Consider the following 9,999-nt stretch of genomic DNA (forward strand, 5'->3'; position numbering starts at 1 on the left):
AATCTGGGTTGTATGTTCTGGGTTTTCATCACTTTGAATATTATGTGACAAGCCCTTCTGTCCTGCAAAGTTTCTGTTGAGAGATCAGCTGCCAGTCTTATGGGAGCTCCCCTGTAGGCAACTAATTGCTTTTCTCTTGCTGCTTTTAAGCTTCTTTGTATTTAACTTTTGGCATTTTAATTATGATGTATCTTGGTATGTGTCTCTCCGGGTTCATCTTGTTTGGACTCTGCACTTTCTGGGCTTGTATGTTCATTTCCTTCGCCAGGTTAGGGAAGTTTCCCGTCATTTTTTCAAATAGGTTTTCAATTCCTTGCTCTCTCTCTTCTCTTTCTCGCACCTCTCTGTTGCAAATGTTGTTATGCTTGATGCTGTCCCAGAGGCTCCTTAAACTATCTTAATTTTTTTGGATTCTTTTCTCTTGTTGCTGTTCTGATTGGATGTCCTCTGCTACCCCATCCACTATGTCGCTAATTCGATCCTCCATTTTATCCACTCTCTTAATTCCCTCTAATGTACTCTTCATCTTAGATATTCCATTCTCCATTTCTGACTGGTTCTCTATTATGTTTTCCATCTCCACTTTTGTTTTCTGTCTCTTTATTAAAGTTCTCAGTGAGTTCATCTACTCTTGCCCTAAGTTCACTGAGTATCCTTATAACCAGTGCTGTGAGCTCTGCGTCTGTTAGATTGCGCGTCTCCATTTTGTTGAGTTCTTTTTCTAGAGATCCGTTCTGTTCTTTTATGTGGGACAGGCTTGTCTCCCCATTTTGGCTGCCTCCCTGTGTCTGTTTCTATGTATTAGGTAGGACTCCTAAGTCTCCTGGTCTTAGTAGAGTGGCCTTATATAGTAGGTCTGCCCTGGTCACCTGAGCCAGGTGCTGAAGGTGTGTCCCTTGTGTGGGTTGTGTGTGCCCTCCCATTATATTTGAGCCTTGGTCGCTGTCTACACACTGATGGGAGGTACTGACCCTTGGGCTTATTGGCCCTGAGGCTTGGCTGGTGAGGGGCCGACCCTATGGAGCAGGATTCACATTAGCAGGGCTCTGTTTCCTGCCCCTGACGTCAGGTCTGTCCTCCTCGGAGGCAGCCCTGGATGGTGCTCGGACTCTGGCACTGGTCAAAGCTGCCCTCTGGGTGTGCCGGCCCAAGGGCCTCTTGGGAGGGGTCCAGCTGTAGGCCAAGTTCAGCTGCAGCCTGTGTACCTCCAGGGCCACGTGGTAAGAGTCACCAAGCAATATGCAGGTGGCTGCCACCCATGCTGGGCTTATAGGTGTCTTAAAAGGCCAAGCCAGAAACCAAGGCCAGCTGCTGCTAGTGTGGAGCTTGGGGCTGCTCAGCACGAGGTATGGGGCACGCTGAAGCCAGATGCTGCTTCTCTGGATTTTGTGAGCCTTTGAGAGATTTTAGAAAAGTCCACGGTAAGAGCCAAGACAGCCTATTTGTATGGAAAACCACTGGAAGCTGCTTAGGTGGGCCCACAGGTTGGGAGGGGTGGGGTCTCAGGGATTCACCTGGGTAGAGCCGACCTGTGTTATCCAGGTTGATGGTGACTCAGATATGGCAGAGCCTGTGCCTACAGGCTGGGAAGGGGGAGGGCTCAACGGAGGAACAGTGGATACCGCCAACACTTCTGCTGGGGAGAAATCTGCCCCTCCAGCCCTCGCCTGGAAGCCCGACAACTCAGCGCCTCCCTGTATGTCCCAGGCGCCCCTCTAGCAGCTGCCTCGGTGGCAGAGCTCAGAGCGAGCAAGTCCATCAGTGAGTTAGGCCGGGCGCAGGCCATTTAAGGGGATGGTCTCGGCTTCCCACGGTCTCCATCTCACTCAGCCACAACCCCTGCTGGTCTTCACAGCCAGGGGTTATGGGGACTTCTCTTCTCGGTGCTGGAACCCTGGGCTGGGGGGCTCGGTGTACGTTTGGGACCCCTCGCTCCTCCAGGGTCGCGGGGAGGGGACTCTACAGCCAAGACAGCCCTCCTGATTCTTGGTCACCACACACAGCTGTGGGACCTGGCTGTCTCACATTTTTGCCTCTCCTGCCGGTTCAAGGTGACCTCTCGTTTTTGTCCCTAGTTGTAGGGCTACTGCTCAGCCAGACCTCAGGCGACTCTTAACGATGGTTGCTCTAGAGTTTTGTTATGATTCTGGTGATGTACAACCTTCTACGCCATCTTGACCGTTTCTGAGAAAAGGCTCATTTCTAAAATCTAACAGTTTTTTCAGGAGACTAACCCATGGGCTTAAAAAGTGATAAAAGAAGAACTGGACCAAACAGGCTCTGACGCAGCCTTCTTTTTAATGTCTTGTGAGGATTTAACAAAGTAAATTCTAAAAATGTCAACTGGCTTAGAGAGGACCCCAGAGGCTCTTTGCTACCTCTACTGCAGCACTACTTCTAGAAGTAAAACTCTCCTGCTTTCACTTTAGCGGTTCAAGAAATAGAGTAGAAATCCTTAACACTGAAAAGGACCTGTCTTGAGACCCTCAGAAAGCTCCAAATTTCCATATACACTGAAACATATGATTTCTTCCATAAAACTCTTATTTTCTGGCTAAAAAACAAAAATCACTCCTCAAGATTACTTCACTTTTCCGTACCAGCTGTTAGATTTTGGGACCCCAATTTCCACAAAGTAATACAATTATTACCACTTCATGAGCGTTACTATTTAGCTGATGGTGAGCAGAGAACAGGACCCTGTGGCGGTGTGGGTGAGGGGCAGCCAGCCTGCCTCACTCACTAGTTAAGTGGCTTGACATTCTTTTGAGTCAGTTCAAATTGGGCACCAGCAAAATGAGAGATACTATGTCACTTGTCTTTAGTATCACTTGCGAAGAGTTTAAATGACAGATATTAAATCTGAAAATGTCAAGGAACATTAGTGACATTAATTTATGGCACACCTGAGTCAAGCCAAGAAATACAGGAGGCTCTAGAATTTTACTGCACATCGGCCTCCATTCATGGACACGACTGTGTTCTAGGATTAATTCCTCCAAAATCCTTTTGAAATTGCTTGTGTGGCCTTATTTGCCACTAAGAATTCTTTCACCAAAATTTAGTGAGCTGGATCCAAGGGGAAAAGCACAGATAAACGAAATACAACCCTCTGCCTCAATGAACCCAGCGGAAGAGAAAGCCAAAACAATTCAGGGCAAGTCCTATGAGAAGGGCACTCACAGGGTACTATGGTAATACAGACGAAGCTTGTATTACAGAACTCGATTTCTTCATTAATATAATGGGGCACAATCCATTGCTCCCTCACAGGGCTGTTGTGAGGATCTGCATCAGAATTCGAAAGGATGACAGGAAACTATAAAAGGACAGCCTAGTCCTGGGTGACACTAATGGAAACAACGAATGTCTATAGATGGTACCATCGGGCATAAAGAAAAGACAAAAGAGCAACAAGAACAAGAAATGGAAAAGTTTAAGAAAAACAGGTAAAGCAAGCAGGTGGGAACAAAGCTCAAGAGAGGAAGTGCCTGTGAAATGTCACCGGGCTGAGAGGAACGAGGAGCAAAGCAGCCTTGACAGTCGCTGCTCAGTAGGCTGCGGTGCTTAGGCTGCCCACATCCCTTTGCAAGAAACAGGGCTAACCTGAAGGATAGTCCGTCTAGGCCTAAAGAGACTCCACTGAGAAACTGGGCTTCCTGACAGATGCTTTTCATAAGGCTAAGGTTTAAAGCATCATCTTTTTGCTAACCTTTATGCTATAACTCCGATTCCTTTTCTCAACACAGCATTCTAAATCCTGGTGTTTCAATTCTGGCAGAGACAAATGCAACATGTTCAAAGAAGTTTATAGAAAATTCACCACAAAGACCATCTGTTATGGGCTGAATTGTGCCCCCCCCCTCAACGCAGTACCTCAGAACGTGACTGTATGTGAAGATAAGGACTTTAAAGTGGTAATTAAGTTAAAATAAGATCACAAGGGTGGGATTGCAACCAACAGAATTGGTGACATTATAAGAAGAGATTAGGACACAGACACATACAGAGGGAAGACCATGTGAAGATGGAGAAAATGGCCATCTGCAAGCCAGTGAGAGGCCACAGAAGAAACAAACCCTGCCGACACCTTTATCTCAGACTTCTAGCCTCTAGAACTGTCAGGAAATACATTTCTGTTGGTTAAGCCACTCGGTCTGTGGTGCTTTGTTATGGCAGGTGTAGCAGCCTAATATACCAACTTACTACAAATAGCTGGCACAGAATAAGAGGAGATGAGCATCTGGTAAAAGAACAAGAACAGAAAAAAAAAAAGTTTTCTGTTTTTTTCTTTTTTAGGAATAAAGAAAGATCAAACACTAAAGTGAAAAGGCAATTAGTATTCAAAGAATAAAAAGACAAGCCACAGACCGGGAGAAGATATTGCGAAAGACATAAACGATCCATGTTCACTCTAATAATAATAAAGAGCTGTTACCAAAAATATACAAAGAACCCTTAACAAAACACAACAATAAGAAAACAAACAACTGGATTTAAAAAATGAGCCAACGATGTCTCACCAAAGAAGATACACAAATGGCAAACAAGGCTATGAAAAGATGCTCCACATTATATGTCATCAGGGAAATGCAAGTGAAAACAAGACACCATTACACACCTATGAGAATAGCCAAAATCCGGAACACTGATAACACCAAATGCGGGCGAGGATGTAGAGCAACGGGCACTCTCATTCACTGCTGGTGGGAATGTAAAATGGCGCAGCCACTTCGGAAGACAGTTTGGCAGTTTCTTGTAAAACTAAACACACTCTTACCATGTGATCCAGCAATCATGCTACTTGGTACTTGCTCAAGGCTTTGAAAACCATGTCCACACAAAAACCTGCACATAGATGTTTATAGTTGCTTTACTCATCGCTGACAAAACTTGAAAGCTGCCAAGATGTCCTTCAGTAGGTGAATGGATAAATAAAGTGTGGTGCATCCAGACAATGGAATATTATTTGGTACTGAAAGGAAACGCGTTAACGAGCCATGAAAAGACAAAGAGGAAATTTAAAATACATCTCGCTAAGTGAAAGAAGCCAATCTGAAAAGGCTATGAACTGTATGATTCCAACTACAGTTCACCCTTGAACAACTTGGGTTGAACTGCACGTGTCCACTTATGTGCAGTTTTTTTCCTTCACTAAATACTATATAAATACTATAAACGTATTTTCAACTGTGTGTGTGTGTGGTGGGGAGGGGAGGTTAGATTCCTTAACCCCCATGTTGTCCAAGGGTCAATTTTGGAAAAGGCGAAACTATGGAGATAGTAAAAAGATCAATGGTTGCCAGGGGTTAGGGGAGGGAGAAGGTGTAGGGGGAGCACAGGTGATTTTTAAGGCTGTGAAACTACTCCGTGTGATACCGCAATAGTGGAGACATGTCATTATACGTTTACCCAAAGCCATAGGATGTCGAACACCAGAAGTGAACCCTAAGGTGAACTATGGACTGTGGATGATAACCTGTCAATATAGGTTCATCAACTGTAACAAAGTCCCACTCGTGCGGGGGATGGTGATAAGGAGGGAGGCTGTGTGTGGGGATGGGGACATATGGGAAATCTCTGTACCTTCCACTCAAGTTTGCTGTGATCCTAAAACTGCTCTAAAAATAAAGTCTATTTTTTAAAGGCGGTTAGTGGCTCCCTTTCTGTACTTCCAAAACAGTTTGACCGGATTGTGGTTTATCACACTTAGCCACTGAATCTGTCTGTCCCCCCTGGACCCTAAGCTCCTCCAGGCAGGGAGCATGGGCCATCTCTGCTCCCGATGTCTGGGGTGGCACTCAACACATAATAGGAAATACATAACGTATTGTTTTTACTATTGCCAAATAAATAAAAATGACTCAGTTGAGAAAAAGAGATTTTTTCCTCCTGTATTTTCAAAGCAGACTTAATTGAGACAGTTGGACAAAGACTCGAACCAATTCATGTTTCCCCCCAAATGTTCACTTATCGCTGCCTAGGCCGAGGCCCCATGTGACGAGGCAGTCAAAGGGGACCATAATTCTGCCATCATGGAAATGGATTTTTATTTCATACTTTGCCACTATGTTCCTCGAAAACTGCCGTTGGATCTATTATGCCATCTGTGTACATACTGGAGCAGTTACAATAATAATGCCGAAGTCCCACAGAAATAAGATTTTTAAAATGTTACGCAGTTACAGTAAACATGCAGTAAACACTTCGCCAAAGTGAATAACAGTCCTTTACCATTTTAAAGGAAAGGGAAAAATACCAAATGGGATTAATTCACCTTATGGACTAATGACCTGTAAACTTTCATTTGAAAGCAAAGCACAGGAAAAAGCTTTAACAAGAACTACTTTTCATCATAAAAATAAACCTCTTTCAAATAATTTGTACATGCTTTTTCCAAGTCAAATTGCCAAGTTTCAAACAAAAATTAAAACCACCATCCAGTTACCACCCTTAAAATATGGGCTTTCTAACAGAAACGGTAAAACAATCCTAGCGAAGGAAATGTTGCTAGGTACTGACAGTAAAGGAGAGTCTACAGTAAATATTTCACAGGCCGGTCCCAGGGCGCTTGTTGACAGACGATGCTTAGATTCCACTCTCAATCATATACCTGTGTGTAACGACTGTAATTTTTCACAGGACTTTTCATGTTAACATCTATTGGTGTCCTGGCTTCAGTCCAAGCTGGACAAATTTATTTGCCCTCTGGATCCCACAGAGTTTCAATTCATTTTTCCAGCAAGTCAGAAGAGAGCAATTCCACCCCAACTTACGAAGTGAGAAGGGATTTTTATATATGCTACATGGAGCTTCCCCTGTAATTGTTCGTCTGTTCACTATAAGAATATACCTATTCTCCAAGTGTCCCCTATGGACTACAACCTGCGTTTGATTCTCTTTTATTCTGAAACCATCCAACTGATAGGTTCAGAGTGCCCGGGACAGGGGTTCTCAAACCTGGCTGCATGTCAGAAGTGTCTGGGAACTTTCTAAAAAGTTGAGCTTCCTGATTCTTAAACTCTACCTCACACTTTGTGAATTAACATCTCTGGGTGTAGCACCCATGGACTGGATTTTCATGTGCCCTCCAAGTGTCTGTTAGGAGACAGCTTTTCAGATGTCACTCGTTAGGAAACCACTGCTCCTGGACCATGGATAAGAACGACCCAGGGTTTCAGTTTATATCCTACCAGTAACCAATACCTAGACACCATTAAGCCTTACTGAATGATCTGAAAACACCCTGAGCAAGGAAATCTGAGCTAATTCACTCATTCCTAAACTGCAATTTAGGAATAATAAATAAACAGAAGGAAGCTCAAAGAAAAAATATAGTTTCAATAATTAAAACTCCATAAATAAAACGAAAGGCCTTCGGAACTTTTCGTGTAGTTCCTTCTGTTAGACATATACTTCGTACCTTTCTTTCTCTTGCTGTATTTTCTTTAGCCTTTTGACATGTAAAAGAACCCATCGATAATTTACTTAGTGCCATTTTGGCCCTGAACTCCTGGAGAGCGTACTTATTAGAAGCAAACAACAACAACGACAACAACAACAACAACAACAAAAAAGCATCCTAATTCTTAAACTTGTAAAATGGAACTACAGTAAATCGCGTAAGTGTACAGTTTCTGTCGACACTTCTGTTTTACCAAGCCAGAAGCTTCCAAGTGTCACCTCTATTCCCTCCTATTTTGTGGAGAGCAACGTACGTGTCTCGATGTTCTCTAAAAAGCTGGGTTAAGTCTCCAGTGACTTTCCAGATTGTTTCTACACGTCTCCAAGAGTCACCAGACTTTTGAAAACTGCTGATCATGAGGCTGATTCAGCCCCTCAGATAAGAATTGTGGAGGCATCTGGAAGAGGGTTCTAGCCCTGTGGAGTCTAAGAACATCTAGGGAACAATCTGGGATGGCTAGATTCCAGAAGCAGCAGAGGGGGAGCAAGTTCTAATATACTGATACCCAGAAAGAGGTTAACACCGGCAGAGAGAGATCATGTACTTAATTCTCTCAATTCATATGCCTGAAAGAAAGGCATTGTGAATTTGGGGGTAAAAGAGAAACGGCTATTAGTAATACTGCAAGTAAATATGGGGTAGGCATCAGCCACAAACGGGAGTTTGAAAACCTAGTAATTAATGGACAGAAGGAATTTTTTCTCTCTATAAATTTCTCATTCACTGAGAATATGCTGTAGAGATAGCCCAAGTTCTTGTTGAACATCTAAAGACAATATATTAATATTAATATCTGCACCAACTCCCTCCATCACTCATGTAGTGGTTTATATTCAAGGACAGCAAACCAAATAAGTCAAGGCATTTTAAAAACGAATTTCTAGCCTATCTTGTAGATGGAAAAAGTGGAAGTTGATGTGGACTAGAATTGAAAACAGTTCAGACCGCATCAAAGGCAGCATGGGGATTATTATACGAGGAAATCCAGCAGTATTTGTAGGTTTCTATGTGCCCTTGAGGTTGCCTCCAGCCCTAATACCGAACAACAAAATGTTGAATTGATATTCACTGACAAACAACATAAACACTCTGTAGGTAACTAATAAGAAAAATGTGCAAATTTGCCTTTTTTATTTTTTACAGGTAATAGAAAAGTTGCCAATGTGATTTTCAGGTAGGAGAAAAAAAAAAAAAACCATGCACTTGTCATGACATTTTCAAATACTTGCAGTTATGCAACAAAGCTTTTCCCAGACCCATTAAGCCTCACAGTGCCTTCGAGTCTTGGGCGAGGGTTACAGGCAGCAGCTGATCATCTGGGCCGAGGCGCCTGTACAACTCTCTTAGGATGGAGTCAATAAAAGAACTCCACCCCGTCCCTCTTTCAAAATGAACCTGGGCTTTTAGTGAACAGCAGAGACACACTACCGGTCTATTTTTTTGTGGTAATATGTGGTTTTTGTAGGCCCAATGATCACGTTTCCTATGCTTACTTTATTACAATTACTAAACTCTATAGAAAATAGCATTTTCGAAATATAGCATTTAAAAAGTCCTTTTTTGTACAGTTCCTCCCCCAAAGGCCTGCTTTAGTAGAGAACAATATGAGACAGGCTGTGGAGGCCGAAGCCGGGGATTCCTACGCTGCCGCCCCTCGTGGAGGGGATGCCTGTGCTCGCAACGGCCCCCGTGGCCTGCTTCTGAGACAGCGGTGTGATGCTGCGTGAACAGCCTGACACAGTAGGTCTGGCTTTTATGATGCAAATTTCCACTTTAAACTCAAAGGTAATTACAGTATTTTAACGTACCTTTCTCATGATCGGTAGTAAGTTTCTCCAGTGCATAGTCCACATCAAAAATGTACCGGTAAAAGCACAGCTGGGTGTACAGGGACTTGTCAGAATACTGCAATATAACAGAAAACAAATGAATACTACTACTGGGGAGGGGCAGCGATAGAGATCACTCTCAACAGAGTACATTCCCTAATTTCAACTTCCACATCAAGCAGCTTTTTTTTTTTTTTTTTAAAAGAAGAAAAGAGTAAGAAGAGAATCATATTAATGGTTTGTCCCCCTCATACAGCATACATACCATTCATAATTCAGAAGAAATTCTGCCACTTCGATCATAGATTACTACTTGCGAAGGTGCAGACTGATTACCCCTGCTGTCAAAAAACTGATTTCGTCAAACTGCAAATTCCTATGCACCCCTGACAATTTGCACTGTTAATTGGGAAAAGTGGCACTGTGCTTCCTACCTGGGACTTGTCCATGCTAGAAGGAAGTTAAACAATTTCTGAAAACTGTTTAACAAATACTGCTATACTACGAGTCCAATTTTACGACTTGTGGCAACAATCTATATTGCCTTTGCCAGGGACTGGCTCACAGAAACAACGCGGTGAATTAACTGTAGACTTGAGGTCATCTTGACCACTTGTTCGGTGCTAATCCTAAGGGGGCAACACAGGACCTCTGAGAAACACCCTGTGAAATGAAATAACCGAGGTTTTTCATCCCGCCCACATC

At 43.2% G+C, this 9,999-nt stretch overlaps 1 protein-coding gene across 1 annotated transcript in view; it reads right to left on the minus strand.

Moving 5' to 3' along the window:
- Positions 1-9,999, minus strand: part of POLA1 (DNA polymerase alpha 1, catalytic subunit) — a 280,205-nt gene that overhangs the window by 52,585 nt on the left and 217,621 nt on the right. The window contains exon 36 of the mRNA XM_039872470.1: positions 9,274-9,370. Coding sequence (XP_039728404.1) covers positions 9,274-9,370 — 97 coding nt within the window. The remainder of the gene's footprint in view (positions 1-9,273; positions 9,371-9,999) is intronic.

Source organism: Pteropus medius, unplaced genomic scaffold, assembly GCF_902729225.1.
Source record: "Pteropus medius unplaced genomic scaffold, Ma_sr-lr_union100, whole genome shotgun sequence".
NCBI classification, from domain to species: domain Eukaryota; kingdom Metazoa; phylum Chordata; class Mammalia; order Chiroptera; family Pteropodidae; genus Pteropus; species Pteropus medius.